General features: G+C 34.0%; 1 protein-coding gene across 1 annotated transcript in view; it reads left to right on the plus strand.

The window, feature by feature from the left end:
* Positions 1-959: 959 nt before the first annotated feature.
* Positions 960-18,783, plus strand: part of LOC145601116 (uncharacterized) — a 28,583-nt gene continuing 10,759 nt past the window's right edge. The window contains exons 1-16 of the mRNA XM_081657058.1: positions 960-1,185; positions 1,351-1,416; positions 3,640-3,726; positions 4,280-4,336; positions 4,431-4,495; positions 4,619-4,788; positions 6,188-6,249; positions 6,557-6,640; positions 6,894-7,053; positions 7,836-7,951; positions 10,421-10,549; positions 12,917-12,988; positions 13,458-13,553; positions 16,145-16,222; positions 17,072-17,200; positions 17,536-17,706. Of these exons, the coding sequence (XP_081513184.1) occupies positions 1,006-1,185; positions 1,351-1,416; positions 3,640-3,726; positions 4,280-4,336; positions 4,431-4,495; positions 4,619-4,788; positions 6,188-6,249; positions 6,557-6,640; positions 6,894-7,053; positions 7,836-7,951; positions 10,421-10,549; positions 12,917-12,988; positions 13,458-13,553; positions 16,145-16,222; positions 17,072-17,200; positions 17,536-17,706 (1,722 nt within the window). The 5' untranslated portion in view covers positions 960-1,005. The remainder of the gene's footprint in view (positions 1,186-1,350; positions 1,417-3,639; positions 3,727-4,279; positions 4,337-4,430; positions 4,496-4,618; positions 4,789-6,187; positions 6,250-6,556; positions 6,641-6,893; positions 7,054-7,835; positions 7,952-10,420; positions 10,550-12,916; positions 12,989-13,457; positions 13,554-16,144; positions 16,223-17,071; positions 17,201-17,535; positions 17,707-18,783) is intronic.

Raw genomic sequence — 18,783 nt, forward strand, 5'->3', positions numbered from 1 at the left:
CACATGGCAAGTCGACTTGATTTGAAACACCTTTTAATACATACTACATAGTATAGATTATACCAAAACCAAATCCTAATTTGGAAACCTAAGTTGCAATTATTGAATTATTTCTAGGACTTTCACTTTCTTCCTTTTCTATCAAATTTGCCAAACACATGACATCCACACATTTATGGCGGTAACTCTTCCCAAAAAAATACCTCGTTCTCGTTTTGCCTGCATAACAATTTAGAAATTATTAAATTACTTTTTGCTTTAGTTTTGAGTATAATATTATTTTATTGGTGCCTGATCCAATTACACAATACACACTTTTGCCAAAGACTTTCTTATACGAGTCTATTAACTATTACTAAAACAGTTGTTGACGTCTTTATTGTACACGTGGGCCTCTATCATAAAAAATTTCCCGCCTAAATGCAATGATGATGTCATTTTTTTTTTGCTATCATATTTTACTTTTTTAAATTTAAATCTTCTACATTACAACTAATACCTATCAGTTTATCCTTGAAAATTTAAACAATTTTGAATAGTACACTAATATATGACCTCCTACATTGAAGTATGAATTAGATAACATTAATCACTATATCATTATTTTGATGAAAATAAAAAATTTTAAAATTACAAAATGTACGTAATTCTTTTTTATATTCATGTACAATAGTGATTTATTTTAAAATGTACAAATTAAAAATAGGTTTTATATAAACCATGCATCGCATGGGTTCTAACCTAGTATTAGATAAACAAAATAAGAAAATTGATTTTGGCACACCCTTTATTGATTTTGGCAGACCCCTATGTGAGAAGAGCATGGAAAACTGTGTTCTTATATAGAGATGTGTCAAAATCACTTAAGGGTGTGCCAAAATCATTTCCCAATAAACCTAGCATAAGTTGAAAAATAAATAAAGAGAGAAAAAGAAGAAAAGCTCTTGGAAGAGGTTGCACATTGCACTGCATAAGCTGACCGATCTGCTGCTCATCAAGATTGCGATGAGAGTTAGAAGGAACGGGATCGAAGCTCATCTCATAAACCCTAGCAGATCTTCCGCAATGAAACCCTTCTTCTCTCTCCTCTCAATCTCAACTACATTCTCGATCACATTATTACTACTTGCTCATACCACTTCAGTGTTTGCTGATTCAATCCATGGATGTGGCGGATTTATAGAGGTAATCTATTGCGAATTTATTCAATCTTAGTTGCTAAACTATGTATTGTAATTATTTTTTGGTCTGTTAATCGAATTGGATCAGTTAGTTGACTTCGATTTTTTTAGATGATGTTTTCACTAAAATTCGAGTTTTTTAGTACTGATTTTAGTTTTGTTGTTGTAGGCGAGTTCGAGTTTGGTTAAGTCGAGGAAATCGAGTAATGCGAAATTGGATTATTCACATATCACGGTATTGATTTGTGACTGCTCTTTCTGTTGACTTGTTTTTGGCATATATTGTGTGGGTTTTACCTGGATTGAGGTGTTTGTGATTGAGTCTTTAAATCCCATCTGTTTTTATGTTTAGTCGAAACAAATTGCTAAGTAGGCGATATTCCGATATTCGACAGTATGTTTATGTGTAGCGCTGACGATTTTTATTAGAGCTTGAATCATGTCCCATGTATTGCATTATATGCAAATGTGCAATACATACATGGTGTGTTTGAGAACTATGATTTCATTTGAAATGCTAATGTTAGACTAACCCAAGTGTTTGGATACCCAAGATTAGAATTTCTAATGTAGAATTTGGTATAAGTTTTGAAATAGCTCAGTAGTAAGGATTTGAAATTTGCCCCGGGTCATTGTATGCAGTTTGAAAATTAACATCTATTAGGTGAATATTAATTTAGATTGGTTACATTTGTTTTGAGATGATATATTTAGAAAAAAGTAAATTTCGAGCCTCCTTTTCGCTGCGTTCCTCATAGAAGCCGCCGGGTTGACCCCGAAGGCCGAATTCTATGGTAGAGAATGGGAAATGAAGAGTAAACTGAAAGAAACTTCTTCAAGTCTTTGCATAAGATTGAGAGACTTAACCTTCCATGAGATATACTGCGATATAGCGGGGTAGCCCCGACTTCCATAGGTCCTTGTTTCGATCTCCTAATGAGAATTGAGGTCCTTGCGCGGGCGTCTCATTTTGTTTTTTGCAAACATTAGGAATCAGAATTTTATATTAGCTTACTTAATTTGTTGAAAAATGGATTTTAGTTCTTTACTAATAATAAATAATTTCATAAAAGTCAATGTAGTATGTGGAAAAATTACCTTAGAAATTACAATACATTTTTGGGATGCATTTATTAAATAGCTATAGCTTAGCTTAGTTTGTATGACTATATGTATGAGCAAATGATAAAGATTATTTTAATGTCGTATTATTATTTTTAACTTGTTATAGATTGTTGTTATAAACATACATGCATGAGTTGGACATTAAATATATTATATTTATGAACATGATTAACTCTTTGTAATATGACTTAATTGACATAATATGTGAAGTTAAAGTGGTGGTAAAACTTAAAGGTCTAACCATCACAAGGTCACGAGTTCAAGTATTAATGTAAACAATTGTTATTTTTTTGTGAGGAAACAAATATGATTAGTAATTATATGACATGACGCCATATCATTTGCCCAGTAATGGTGCATGTGGCGGATAGCATGCCTTGCTATTGAGTTCTAATAATATATAGATTTTTCGCCATGTAATGTGTAACTGCCAATCATCCCATCAAATTAATTCTCGCTGCTTATGTTCTCTTTCTATTAAGGCCCGTATTCGTGATTCTTTCTCCGGACTTAGTCTTCAAAATTGTATACTGTCTCCTTCAATATCCTCTACTAAACCCCTTCTCTCTTTCCTTCATGCACCATTTCCACCAAAATAATCTGCCATCCATCTTCAGTCGCTGGAACAAAAGGCTCGTTCCTTTAGTTAGTGGAGGCAACCATAGATGCAACCTGGACCCATTGCTCCTTGTTTCGCTAGAGGTAGCTATAGATGCCAAAGGTAGGTATCTTTTCTCTACTCAACACGTGGACGGAGGCATCTAATATGGAACGAAACATTCATCCTCGTCGGTGGTAGCTTTATTCAGCGTCAGCGCATATGAAGATCCAAAACTTTAATTTGAGATTTATTAATACTATTACCCAAATATCAAATCATTGATCTATCTTTAGTTTCTTATTTTGCTTCTGATGTTCAATTTATTGTTATTTCAGAAGTAAACAGTTAAATTTATAATTATGGAATTGGAATTCCAAAGATTTTCCAAACTACGTACTGAATTTTGAATGATGGATATAAAATACGGAGGGAGCAAGTAATAAAATACGGAGGGAGTAGTTTTGAACTCTTGCTTCTACATTTGGTGTTTTTGTTCCCAAATGTTCATAAATAGATCAGGGCTTTTGCTTCTATTAGTAATGACTTTATCTTGAAATATGATACTTTTCATGTTCTCAATTTTATGATTTTACTAGATTTACCTTTTGGTACCTATTTTTATAGGTTTCATACTTATATGAATGCTTACTTGACTTCTTGTTGTGATCTTTTAGCTTTTGATGGTGTATTATTGACCTGATAGGAAATTCTTCATGTGTTTTGCCTTCTCAGGTTGAGCTACAAACTCTGGATGGGTTGGTGAAGGACAGTACTCAGTGTGCACCTAATGGCTACTATTTTATCCCTGTTTATGATAAGGTGAATTTAAAACAATTTTGTGATAGTAACAAGAAAAACGGAGGGTCAGGGGGTGAAAAATAAAAACATTTGGTTCATATTTGGTAAATTTTGTACTCTTTTGGTAAATTTTGTACTCTTTTGGTAATTGCTGAAGGTACATCTAAGGATTTGCAGATTGTTGGCAGCTAATTTAGTTATTTAATCTGAAGTTTGAACTTGTCATCTAAGTTTCTTAGAAGAGAAAGTTAGCTATATGGATGTTTGTTGGAATTTCCTTCTATAATTCTGATTTAGGGTTTGTTATTTTCACTTGAAATTAACTTTATTGCATTTGTCTTAATATATCTGAACTCACTAAACCTCATCAAAACTTGTTTAAATATTTTGTTGTTGCAAATTGGACTAGGGTAGCCCTCATTGGAATATAATCTCTTGAAATAAGTATTTATAAAGTGAAAGAACAGAGGCATAGTGTCTAATATTTCTAGGACTTTCTACCTGACTAAAAGACCAAATCAAAGCACTAAGTAAGTTAATATTTTCTGCTTCTTATAGTACGCATTTCATGCAGGGATCCTTCATAATTAAGGTCCGAGGGCCAAAAGGATGGGCATGGGAGCCAGAAAAGGTTATCTAATTTTGATCTAATTTAAAGTGAATTTTGGTTGAAGCAGTTTCTCTGTTGTTTGTTGATTCTTTAACAATCATCTTTCAAATTGTAGGTTCCTGTAACAATTGACCATAGGGGATGCAATGCAAATGAAGATATCAACTTTCGGTTCACAGGGTTGGTCCCTTTTTGGTTACATTGTTGTCTTCATCTGTTTATTTTAGTACTTCTCTTTTGCATGTATGAGCTTATCTAAGAGTTTAGCTGGAAATTCTTAGTGATTCTCTTGGCCTGTCTTAGGTTTTCCCTATCTGGAAGAGTTCTAGGGGCTGTTGGTGGTCAGAGTTGCCGGTTAAAAAAAGGAGGTCCATCAAATGTTGTTGTGGAGCTTCTATCTTCAACAGATGATCTCATTTCCTCTGTATCAACATCAACGACGGGAGATTACTCTTTCAAGAATGTAATTCCAGGTGTGTACTTTTCCTAGCTATGTGTAGTGTTTTTTCTCTCTGCAATTGCTATCTATGTTTAATATCCACTTTTCAAGCTATAATATTGGCTTGCTAACTGAACATTGTTTCACCTTGTGTAATGCTATATTACTGATGCTCTAGCAATATGTTGCATTATGGGTGTTGATTCTTATGGGGATTTAAAGAGAATCATATACATTGTAATTGCCGACTAAATGGCCTTTTGTCGGAGAAGCACTTGTTTTAGTTATTCTTTAAATAGTTATAGTTAGCAAAGATTGAAGTTTATGAATGAGATATGTTATTATGTGAATGAAGTTTTTTGCATAAAAGTTTGGCAACTCTTAATGAGATGAACAACTCGAGTGAACTATTCAACTGGCAGATGTGTTTGTCGTGAAGGAATTATAACATCTCTTGTGGATGATGATTTGGGAGTTTTATAAAAGACTGATTGTAGTGGTTGTGGTGCTCCAATCTTTTATTCCTAAATTGTAGTTTAGTAGAAATCACTATGTCAATAACTCATCTGCAACTAACTATCATGAAAATCCTTGACACTATTTTTAGCTTTAAGATTACTGACTCTATTCTCTCCATTCGCCGGTATTTGTTTACTTAAGTAACTTATTCATTATTTTCTTTCTTTCTTTACACAACAATGCTCTATTACTTTTCATTTTAATATGCCAATGCAATACAATCTCCCTGTTTGAATAGCAACAAGATGACTAACATGCTCTTAATATGTGTGGATAACTTGCAATGACCATTAAGAAAGAGCAGAGGGAGTGTATTTTAGATCTGCAATTAAGGAGGTGCATCTTTTTGTTTTTTCAATAATTTTGGTTTTTCCATGCAAAACTTACGTGGAACAGAGTTTTTATTTATTTATTTATTCTTTATTTTTTATGATTATTCTCTATTTATTTATTTTATTCTACATATTAATCTCTTCATTTTAATCTGACATTTTTTCTGAAGCTATTTCCAAATCCATTTTGCTATTTCCTCTACCAAAAAAAAAAAAAAAAAAAAAATCCCTTTTTGTATTTTGACCAATTCAATTATACTAAAGTTGGTTCTTAGTTTTTCATATATTCTAGAAACCTCTATTATTATGTCATTGCTATAAGTCGAAGGATTTAAAGTCACAGAATTGAATCTTCTGGTCATTTAAAAATGAAAATTATATTTATTCCATTTATTTAAGTAACATAAAGCTCTCTTCTTTTGTGGCTGGAGATGAATGTTTTAGATCTTATTCTTAGCATCTTGACTATAAGACATCTTGCTCTACGACTTCAAACACAAATTTAAATGAACAAACTTTCTTTGTCTACAATGACAATGTTGACTAAGTCACAATTTCAAATTATGTGTGTCTCTGGAGCAGGGAGTTACAGATTACGAGCTTCCCATCCTGATTTGAATGTGGAAGTTAGAGGTTCTACTGAGGTATTAAGCTCCCTCCTTAATTATTTGGTTCAGTTTTCCATTCCTTACTTCCAGTCTATGTTACTCGGACTCGGGTATCCATGTCCAACACGGGTACGTGTCCAAGTGTTCGATTCGGCTATTTTGTGAAAAAAATTCTATGATTTTCAACTAAAATGAAGTGTCCATGTGTCATACCCATGTCCGAGGGTCGAGGGTCCGACACGGGTATTTGAGGTAAAATAAAGAGTCCGAGTAACATAGCTTCCAGTAGCCTACAGATAGAAGAGATCAGAAATAAACTTACTGAAGTCCTTGTCGTATGCAGGTTGAGGTGGGATTTGAAAACAGTGTCATTGGCGATATTTTTTCGGTTGCCGGATATGAAATCCGTGGACATGTCGTAGCTCAGGTAGATAATTTATTCTCTGGCACTTCTAGATGTTCCTAAATTAGAAGTTAATCTTTTGCTTTTTTAATTGATGTTTGGACTCTTGTCTTCAAAACTATGTTACTACCTTGAGGTATAAGTGGTATCATAGCAGTTGTAATAATTGCTTTTTTAGTTATTATGAATGTCTTTTCTGAATATTTCTGTAATTTCTTTGTTTCTTGTCTAATCAACTTCTGCAATCTTATAATTGCATGCTTATGTCTGCTTCTAGGGAAATCCAATCTTGGGAGTCCACACTTATTTATATTCAGATGATGTTCTGGAAGTTGAATGTCCCCAGGGTGCTGGTCATGGTCCTGGGGATAGGAAAGCCCTCTGTCATGCTGTATCTGATGCAGATGGAAAGTTCACATTTAAGTCTATACCATGTGGTAAACTTCGTGTTTCATGTTGTCTTTTATATGGCTTTGTTCTTTAATAGGTGCAGCACGTCAACTTTGCTTGTAATCCTCCAGTGATTTGTTTAAGCTCTGAAAATGCATCTTTATCATCTTTAATTGTGGGATTGAAATACCGACTTATTATTTCTAATGTATAGGTTTATAAGAGATTAGAGTGAAGCATGCCTATTCTAGCTTTATTGTTGATGTTTACCTCTTTCCTTTTTTGAATTTCACGTTTCTAATTGCTAGGTTTTTGGATTCTAGTGAAGCTCAGTGATATATAATTATTCGTTTCCTAAAAAATTATTACAAAAAAAATAGTATCACTCTTTCCATTTAGTTGCCCCCCTTTCCCGTCTTAGGATCTCACAATTAGTTTGCTCCATTTCACTTTTATACTTAGTAGATGATTCCATATATGGCCTCACTAAAGGTTAAACAATATAACCATTGCATTAGTAAGAAGGTAAATTTGGAAAGTGCAAGTTATGGTTGACATGGAACTACTACTCCTAGTATACTTGTGTACATCTACAGTTAATATTATTCTTTGTCAGACACTCATATTGTCATGGTCAAAGGCCAGAGACAGAGTGAAACAGTGAGTTTATTGCAAAGTATGTCCTTCAGTAGTAGGAACAATATAGTCTATTATTGATCTCAATTATTTGACCAGACTGCCTCTTATACCTAATCTTCCGGAGACTGCTACGAGTATTATCCTTGATTTTGATTCTTGTCAATGGTCATTTTGCTCTTGTTTTTTGCAGGGGATTATGAGCTTGTTCCTTATTACAAGGGGGAAAACACAGTTTTTGACATATCACCACCCACTGTGGCTATAGCTGTTGAGCATTCCCATGTTACTTTACAGCAGAAGTTCCAGGTACTATGACTTTGATGGCATGTGTGTATCTTTAGTTGTTTACAGTTCTATACACACACACATATGCATGGATGTGTGAGAGTGTTTACTGGTATATGCGTGTGTTTACAGATGTACTATTAGCTCAGAAACAAATTTGGATTTTTCAAGGGGTCTGGCCTCCTGGACGTGAATGGCAATATTGCAATTTGTCTCAATCTATATAATCCAAAATATGTGTCCTAAAATCCTAAACCTGCAAACTCTTTCCCTCTTTTCTGAACATGTTTGCTTCCATAAAAGTTTTGCATTTTTGAGTTATTCTATGATTACCTGATTTTTCTTGGGTCTATAATTGGAGATTATGCAGTGTTTTTATTATTTTGCTTTGATGTGTATTTGATTTATGAATTTAAGAAGTGTGTTCTAAAATTTGTTCTTTTATGAGTTTCAAGCTTTTTCCGTGTGCTGACGTGCTGAAGTTTCAATGATGTAGAAAGAAATTTGCAGAGGGGATTAGTGAATATTAGGGTCTAGTTCTGAATGTATTGCTTACAAAATCAGTTTATTTTGTGTTGGAAGAACAAGGACTTTGGGTACTCCAACCCTTGCCAGCCCGGCAGCCCACAACAATCTCATGCCTTGTTTAATTTTCTCTTCTCTATACACATTCATATTTCAAAAAGATTTTATTAGACAACCAACATCCTAACTAGGGTTGAATTAACCTATCGTGGATTGAGTATTATTGTGGAACAGCTTGAAACTGATTGGATTGAAGACATAAAAACATTTCATGGACCCTTAAAATGCTAGTGAATGTTGAAAATCTGGTGTCATCACCATGTTTAATGTTTCCTGGTTCAGGTGTAGGCTACCTATGATTAGGTTATGCAACTGGTAATGGCTTATTGCTGGCAGCTGCATTGGCAGCTTAGCTACCTCGCTGGTTCTTGTGTTGAAGGTGAATGTGAGGGCATCTATGTGAACTGAGCTTGAAGGGGAGTTTGAGTTTTTGATGTTTGATTTAGAAAAATTCTACATGGTGGCCTCAAGGTTTTAATTTTTCTACGTGGAAGACGAACTTTTTTCCAACTCTTTTAAGTGGCACCCAATTTTTGAAAAATTAAGCATAGTGGCCTTTTTTAGGTTTAGGGCCTGTTCACATTTACTTAATTTCAGTTCAATTCAGTTCAGTTCCAATCAGTTCAGTCAGTTCAGTTCAGCTCTTAATTTCCCTCTCACATAAAATATTCATTTCAGCTCAATTCAGTTCAGTTCAATTCAGTTCCAATCAGTTCAGTTCAGCTCCAATCAATTCAGCTCAGTTTAGTAAATGTGAACAGGCCCTTAATGGCTAACTTTTTTATTTCTTGGTTAACTATAAGCAAAAAAATTAAAACCACCACTCAGCCACCACCTAGCCACCAGCCGAACCCTACTATCGCCTGTCACCGGCGCTCCCAGATCCCTTCCCTCGGCGCCACCTCGACCTCCCTGCCTTCTCCTTCCCCAACCACCGTAACCCGACCCTAACCATGCCAATCTGGTAACCTAAAGTGCGAACCTCCACCCTCCAAAAACCCCAAAAATTCGCTGGAAAAGTCTGGCCGCCCCTCCCCCACACCTCAATAAGGTCGATGCTAGGGTTTCGTGTGGAGGGGGAGGGGCAGCTGGACTTTTCCGGCTTCTTTTAGGGGTTTTTGATTGGTTGGGGTTATGGGATTGGTTAGGGAAGGTGAAATGAGGGTGGTCGGGGTAGCGCTGACAACGAGGGAGGGGGTTTCTAGGTGCGTCGGCACCGAGGGTGGGGGTTAAGGCGAGCCGGCATTGAGTGCAGTAGGTACGACACGTGCCGACTACCATGGGTGGCTGGTGGTTTTCTTTTTTTATTTTTTTTTTTATTATTATTATTTTTTAACTTATGGTTAACCAAAAACTAAAAAAGTTAGCCAAAAAATCAAATAATGGGCACTATGCTTAATTTTTCAAAACCTTGGTGCCACTTAAGAGAGTTGGAAAAAAGTTCGTCTTCCATGTAGAAAAATGGAATCCTTGAGGCCACCGTGTAGAATTTCCCTTTGATTAATTTCATCACAACAAGAATGTTGTATCACTATTTTCATTTTGTGAAGTGATCTTACATGTACCTAGATCTCATGGCCTTGTAGACCACCAGTATCCTTTTTGTGCTTTTGTATTCTTGTTGATAGAGGGCGTGCACATGTTTGTAAGACAGATTTGAGAACTTAGGTCTCCATAATAACGTGTTACCGAGAAATACATTAGATTAGCAAGAGGAAATTGGGATATTGTCACTTTATGTCAATTACTAAAACTATGAATATCTCTCGAGGCTAAACGTCATCTGCTTTGTTGTGTGATGAATATTCTTCAATTTTGTAATCCTTGATTTATGATTTTTATCTTTTCACCTTTTGGTTTAGCTGTACAGGATTCTAAACTAATGTGTGGTTTTTATTTCTTTAGGTGACTGGATTTTCAATAGGCGGCAGAGTAGTGGATGGAAATGGTGCTGGAGTGGATGGTGCTAAAGTTTTTGTAGATGGTCAAGAAAGATCCTTCACTGATGAAAATGGATATTTTACTCTTGATCAGGTATCTCATGCAAGTAACATGATAATTATACCTCTCATATGGAGGTTAATTTTCCCTTTTTTGAGTAGTATGCTTGAAATGTCCAGCTGCGGGGATTTTTTTTCTTCAGAGCTTGTATGATATATTGTTCAACATTCTATTATTAAATTGTTATAGTCTAGTGGTTGTTGAGATTTAATTGGAATAGACATGAGTCTGCACTAACATGTTCATCAAAAAATTTGCTGAAATTTAATGTGTTTCATCTATATCTCTTGCACTATAATTTTCTCATTCATTTGGCTGAACATGAACTTGGCCTTTACTTGTTTTCCAAGGTTCAATCTTCTGCCTTAACAATAATGAGCTTTGTTGCATCTTAAGTGCTCTCTAGTAGCTACCAGCTTTGTATTTTCTGATGTTGCTAATTATTTTTGTTTTCTTGGATATTTGTTTTATAAGTAAAACTAGCACTGTATGCACGCATGACATTTTTTTTTTGTTTTAAATATTTATTTTAACTATTTATTAAGATTTTGTCACACATATATAAGGTAAAAAGTGTTCAAGATAAAATATTTTATGAAAATAAATATAAGGATTTTTTTACTTTTACCACCAAAAAAAAATCAAGAAATTGTTTTTTTACCACCTTAACTTTTAAAAGTTTATTTTACCACCAAATAAAATTCAAAATTTTTTTTTTTACCACCTACCGTTAAAAAAACCGTTAAGTCTAACGGTTTAAATAATTTTTTTTGCTTTTCGTGCGCAAAACATGTTCTTCATAAGTTTAGGGGGAATTTTGGCCCCACGAGTCCAATTTGAGGTCAAAATTGATAAAAAAAATGATAGGAAATACCTCATTTTGCGTGTTTTACGCAAATCGAGGTATTTTTAAACATGCAAAACGAGGCATTTTTGATTATTTTTTGACAATTCCGACCTCAAATTGGATCCAAAGGGCCAAAATGCCCTTCAAAACCCCTAAAGACCACGTGTTTGGCACGAAAATCAAAGAATTTAAAAAATTCCATCAGATTTTTGACGGCAAGCGGTAAAATAAAACTTTTAAAAGTTTTGGCCGTAAAAAACAATTTTTTGATTTTTTTGGTGGTAAAAGTAAAAAATGTAGATGAAAGGATGATGGTAGATAGTTGGGCTTAGTGCCCCGACTAACAATGTAGATGGTATGAATTGGATTGACAGTATTTCATCATTGGCATATGAAAATCAAATACTAATGTGGGTCTTGTAAAACAATATCAGAATTACTAATATATAATCATATATTAAGTTGATTATTTATGGAAAATGATTTTGATTGTAAAAAATACTTGATTGATATAAAATATTGATTGATGGTAAAGACATGAAATAAATAAAGTTATATATTTATTTTTGGACTTAATTCAAGTAATTATTTATTATATATTTTTTTGCTGATTAATTAATCTTTCCTTTTTATTTGCTAGTTGATTAATCTTTCCTTTTTATTTGCTAATTGATTAATTTGTTTGTTTTTTATTTTTGTTTTTTTTTTATTTTTTTTTTAATCTTCGCTGATTGATTGATTTTTATTATCTTAATTCCAATTTTGAAGGAAGAGGGGTGTTGTGGTCTTTTTAGGTGGACACCACAACCCCATCTTAACTTATATAATAGAGAATTAGAGATAATACCCCCTCTCCTCTTTCAAACCATGCTTTATCACATTTTCTTGCCATAGTTCTAACGGTTATCATATATACTAACAAGTATTATTCCCGCTGTCTATTATAATTTCCCAAGTTGGATGTCTGTTAACATTCATGCAAGTTTCTATAATGATTTAGCAGAACATCTTTGATACCTCAAAATAAAAGATGTTCAAGGGGAAGAAAGAAAGTGCGATAAATAATACTCCTTCCGTCCCTTAATACAAAGCCTCTTTTGGTTTTTGCGCGGGAAAGAAAGTTGTAAATTTCTTAAAACTAATGATTAAAGTACATATGTGCATGTGGGGTTAGGCAGAGATAGAGAGAAAGAAAAAGTAGTTGAGAATAATTGAAGAGATAGAGAGAGAAAGCGGTGGAAATTGATGTTAAAAGTACAAAAAAGTAAAGGAAAAAAAATGACAACTCATAAAGAAGAGGGTAATAATGTCAAAAATACAACCTTTAAATAGAAAGAGACATTGTATTTTGGTTTACCCAAAAGGGAAATGAGGCTTTGTATTAGGGCACGGAGGGAGTAATGGATAGGGATTTTAGATGTTTAGACTCCACTTTAAGTCATATTTGAACCTTAAGCTATTGCTCTCTCTTTGCTGCTTTATATTCTTTGATGCTGCAAAGAATGGTCATGTGTTTGATATAATTTCTAAGATCTTTATGATAATTATTTCAGGTTACTTCAAATCATTATGCAATTGAAGCCCACAAGAAGCATTACAAGTTTGAAATCTTAAGGGATTTCTTGGTAAGAAACTCTTACAACCCTTTTGGTAGGAGTTCATAAATGGCAGTAATGGTAATAGATTTATATATAATTTTGTAAAGAAAGTCCCATGTCCTTATCCATGGTGATGCTTGTTCACCACCTCATATCACTTTTTCATCATAAATCTTTATTACCATTCATTATCACTTAATTGTTGGTATTAACTATTAAGTGCTAATAAAAAAATATGAAGACAATCACATGTTTGGGTCGGAATTTCATTGCCATGGACATTGTATGTTACTTTTTCTTACATAAATCAAGCACAGATCCATTGCCAATTACCACCTACTAAACGGCTGTTAATTTTTTTTAGCTTGTTTTGAGCGGAACACCTTTATTTATTTTTCCTTCTTTACTTATCTGGGTGAAACGCAATTTTATTTTTGTAATACTTGATTACGGGGTAATGATTAACAGGTTTCATGATTACTTATGTTAATGCTAGGTTCTACCCAATATGGCTTCTATCCCTGATATCAGAGCAGTTTCTTATGATGTTTGTGGTTACGTGCGGATGGCTGATGCTGGATACAAGGCTAAGGTAGGTTCAGATTTTTCTCTTATGTGTGCATATTGTTAGAAGCCAGATGACTTATTATTATATCACTTGGTAAGTGGAAGCTGTCATATGTATCTTCTTCATATCATGGTTAATTGGTTATTTACTTCTTCTTTGGTTCCTAACCATGATAAGTTTTTGGGGATGTCTGAATGAAGCATGAGAAAAACATATCATCTTCACTGTTCTTTTTCTTTTGTGTTGAGAGAGAGCTTTACAAGCTTTACTTGAGCGCTGTTGAAATTTTGGTTGCATATTGAGTTTCTGGATGTGATTCTTCAAATTAAAACATGGCTAGGCGAGTGTATTTTGGAACCTTTTTACATCTCATCGTATCTGATTTTTTGCTGGAAATTCACTCTCTTCACTTTTCTGCTAGCGTTCCTCAAGCTTGATTTAAAACCTCGTACCTCTTTTCTTCTGGTGTCCTCATTGTTTTCCTGATTTGATTGATTACGTGAATACCTGAGTGTTTTTTATCCTGAAGACACCCATGTGTGCAATTTTCATGGAAAACTGTTGTAGCTAGCTCCTACCATCACTGATTCTAATTGCTGTCTCAAAACCATCCATTTCATCGACTTGCCAATTGAGCTTGTCCTTTAAACTTACTCTATATTGCTAATCAAACGAGAAAAGTAAACGAATTCAAGGAGGCATATATGTGACTGTAAATCTTTAACATCCTAGACTATTATGTCTGTAGCTAACTGAAACTGGAACTTTGTAGCCTTTATGCTCCTTGTTATGGAGACCGGAGAGCATAGTCAGGATTAAATGAGCAAATAATCGTACCGTATGTACGGACACTTAAGTTATATGAGGGAGGAGATTTGGGCTAAACCTGTTGGGCATCACCGCATCACATCTGAAGGTATATTAGAGCACCCAATTCCAAAGGATTACTGGTGCTCTAAATGGCCAAAGATTTCTTTATTTCCTAAAGGCAACTCTTTCCTTTTTAAATAATACTTCCTCCATCTTTAATTACTTGACTGACATTCCTAAACTAGAAAAGGCATGTTACATGACCTATACTTTATTTGGTAAGCTTTTAGTAGTCACATTAATTGAATTACCCTTATACAGTGTATACGAGGACAATCTTTTATGTGCTCTCAAAGGGTGATAAAGTAACCCATGTGAACCAACAACAATTTCTTTCTCCTCTCCTTAAATATTGTGTTCAATTTTGTGGCTTTTTAGAAGTACTCTATCAACTGGTTTCTACTAGCTAGAGTGAAATTGTGTAAATCTGCATCTCCTTGAAAGCTGTCAACACTGGTTTGTAATGGGATTCAAGTTTGCCAATACAAAATTTCCCGGTTTGTAACGGCCTTTAATAAGGGATGCATTTTTGGCTAATTCACCTGATTCAACTCTGAATTGCCCGAACCAAGGCGTTAGATCACCTGAATTGATCGAATCCAGATTTGTATGGTTTTGAGAGGAATGAAGCGCCTGCTCTAGTTTTTTCTTCCATGGCTTCATCTTGTAAAATAAGGGTGGAGATGTAGGCCAGTGCTTTTTTGGGTAGAAGAGAGATAGATGAGTTATCTTGTGAGAGAATAAGGTTGTGATTTAAAGAGTATTCCAGATGTGAGGTTTTCTGGTCTGTACACCTGGTGGGGATTTCTTTCTTTCACAGAATCAGGTCTCTCCACATCCAATAAATTGTTACAATGGAAATAGCAAAAGCAGTTAGACCATTAGTGTCACTTTCAAGTTTGACCATTGAACTTTTTTTTTTTTTTCGCCTTTCAAGAACACATTATTCAGGTGTATGAGATCATTTAATGCATGGTATTCAGAGAGTTTACTTCCACAATATTTTATTTGTTCAAGGACTAAGTTTTTTTTTTTTTTTTTCTCTCTCAATAAAATTTAATTTTTCTTAAAAAGTACAATAGTACAAGTATTACACACTTATTGTATTCAAACTCTAAGGCTTAATTAGAAGTATTTAGAACCACGACAATCGTGATCCTAACCTTGTCTACCATAACCGCAACTTTTTCCACAATATTGGCCAAACCTGCATTTTGAACCATTTTCAACATCAGCTCTTTTGTTTGTGCTCCTGTTACCTTTTCAAAGCATTTCTTCTTCACTTTCAAAAAAATAAAAAATAGAAAAGCATTTCTTGTTCCACTTGTTGTATGACAAGTTGTTCAGAGCATTTGCTGCATAATAGTGTCATATCCTGTCATGACCTCATGACATGGGTAATAGTTGTGTGATAATGTGATAACATATTTTCGTGTTTTTTCCCTATTGGCCCTTTAACTTATTTGGTTGAGGATGTTTTTCCCCTATTGGCCCTTTAACTAGTTTTTCCCTTACTGGACAAATCCTTGGCTTTGAAATATTCAGGAATAGAGAGATATTCAGAGGGTTTTAACTTTTAAGTTTTTTTTCTTCATATTTTAATGTGGGCACACCTGGTTCTTTTATTGTTTTGTTAGGAAATTGTATCATCCTTTCTGATTGAGCATGTATTGATATCCTACTAATGTCTATTATTACAATTATTCAAATTGCTGATTCTACTTATTGTATTTATTAAATTGTAGGTGGCTTTAACCCATGGACCAGAGAATGTTAAACCTCAAGTGAGACAGGCAGATCAAAATGGAAATTTCTGTTTTCAGGTATGCTTGAAATGATTTAACTTCCTTTTACCTATATTTTAAGCATATCTTTCCTGATAATTAGTATAACATGTTGAGAAGTCCTTATGGATATGCAAACATGGATTGTCAGCAACCTGATTATTGCATGAACCTGCATAGTTGCTTGTTTTCACTCTTTTATGTGTGGCATCAGGTTCTTTCATTACATTCCAGTAACAGAAAATGGAAGCTATAACTCTACTTGGCATTTAGAGTTGATTTTTGCCCTGCAGGTTGAAATTAGACTGACAGTAATGAAATCAGTGGTCTGAATATTCTTGTTTTTATAGTTTTGCTGGAAATTAGTCATTCTTCTTGTTTAAATATGAAAGAAAATTATTATCTGTGAATTTGATCCAATTGCAGATGGAACCTGGAGTTTCATGATAATTGTGAAGATTTCAGTATTTTTTGAAAAAAAATTCTCAGTTGTTTTATTTTATTATTATTTTTTTTTTATAATTATTTGGTAAAATCCCATAACAAAAAAGTTTCTTGTAACTGGGTGTGAAATAAATTGGCCACTGCCTAGGATATTGGGCTAATAAAAATTCTTTGCTTTGTTTCTGATGCTAAGATGTGGCTGATTGGCTTATCTAATGATGTTGATGGTAACTTAACTATGTCAATTATCTGTAATATGTAGCTTTTAACCTTTTGTTTTCCTTATTGTTGCTGTCTGGTTATGAACCATTCATCGTTGCATATTTGCAGTCCTAAACTCCTAATTGATCTTCTGGCTAAAGTCAAATTGATTTTCTCTGATTTGACCTATTATATCTGACTGACTTGTTTTAAACAATCATATCTCACTTTTACATTATGTAGGTTCCACCAGGTGACTATCGTCTGTCTGCCATGGCATCTACACCGGAGAATGCTCCGGAACTTGTGTTTTTGCCTCCTTATACTGATGTCAGTGTTAGAAGTCCACTTCTGAATATTGAATTCTCTCAGGTAGGTCATTCTCCATAAATTTCTAGTCGTATGACATGTGTATGATTTCTTTTGGTTTGTTTCCTTGAATATATACTTACGCTTTTAGCTTAATTATTTGAGCTTATTTTATGCTCTAACCATCTCCTCATAATACATATAAGTACAATTTTGATGCTGGCTGGAGTGCTAGGGGCAAGTATGAAATTTTATTGGAAGTTTGTCCACTTTGTTTTTAATTGATGCTTTTAAATAACCTCTGCTTTGAGTTCCTGCTTCATTGAGTAAATCTGTTCTTATTAAGCAATAGAATGTTTTATCAGCATTATCTGATTTCAAAATTAACAAACTTTCAGGCACAAGTGAAAATTCACGGAGAGGTCGTGTGTAAGGAGAGATGTGGCTCATCTATTTCCATCACACTTGTGAGACTGGGTAAAAGTAACAAAGGGAGGACCATCAGATTGACTGATGAGCATAACAAATTTACTTTTTCGGATGTCTTCCCTGGAAAGTACAGGATTGAGGTATATTACTTGCATTTAGTCTGTCATCCTATGAGGTCTAGAAACCATCATTACTAAAACTCATCATAAATTAAATTCACTCCTTGCTAATGCAGAACATATTGTCATGTTGTTTTTGTTTTACACTTTGCTTTTAATTTATGCTATGCGATTTCAACTATTTAAGAGGGTGAAGCGATTGCTATTTTTAGGGTACCTGTTAATTTTTTGTTAGATTTTATTCAGTGCTTTCAATTATTATTCATTCAGAATAATGTGAATATACCTCATATTTCTACAGTGATAAAGGTTCTTTTTGTTTGGCTGTTGGGATGCCAAAGATCCACACTCTCATGTTTGGAAATAGCAAAATGCTATTTTAATTTAAAGTTAATTGTTTTTTTCCTATCATATGCAATATTAGTGACTTCGTACAAAGTAAACTATTATTTTCAGGTGAATGTAGGTATCTAATTGAAAGCAAGAACCTTGAATTGATGGTAATATAAATTCTGTTTTAATAACTGTACAAAAGCCATGCATGTATCTGTGCTAAGTTGTTATGATCTAGGTTGAAGAATGTCAGATTCGTAACGTGTCTGTCTCCAACCTTGGAACACATGTGTGTGAAGTGCTCTCAAATTCCATTTTGGCATGGATGCAATTCTTTCCATATTTTATTATAACATGCAGATCCAAACTGTGTTACTTGGTTATTTCGTAATTGTGTAGCATGGTCTGCAAGGACAACATGACACAGCTGATACCTGATTTAGCATTCTAGAACTAGTGATTTACTTTGATGAAATGAGATCATGCTGTGATTTTCTCCATAATTGTTTTGTGTTTATGCTCATGTGTCATAGTATATCCATTTTATGCACATATTGTGCATTACTTTGTCCTGATCCCTTTGAAATTATTTAGTATGGACATGGTTTGTTTCCGCTATGATGGAATGTTCATCATAAAGTAACTCATGTTCAAGGCTTTTTATACTACGTATCTATTTTATGTTATGTCTTTTCATTTTTTGAAACTCCGCCAGTGACAAGTGTAAAACTTTGTCACATCCCATGTCATGAGCCAAACTGATAT

The sequence above is a fragment of the Chenopodium album genome, chromosome 21 (genome assembly GCF_948465745.1).
Source record: "Chenopodium album chromosome 21, dcCheAlbu1.1, whole genome shotgun sequence".
Taxonomy (NCBI): Eukaryota; Viridiplantae; Streptophyta; class Magnoliopsida; order Caryophyllales; family Amaranthaceae; genus Chenopodium; species Chenopodium album.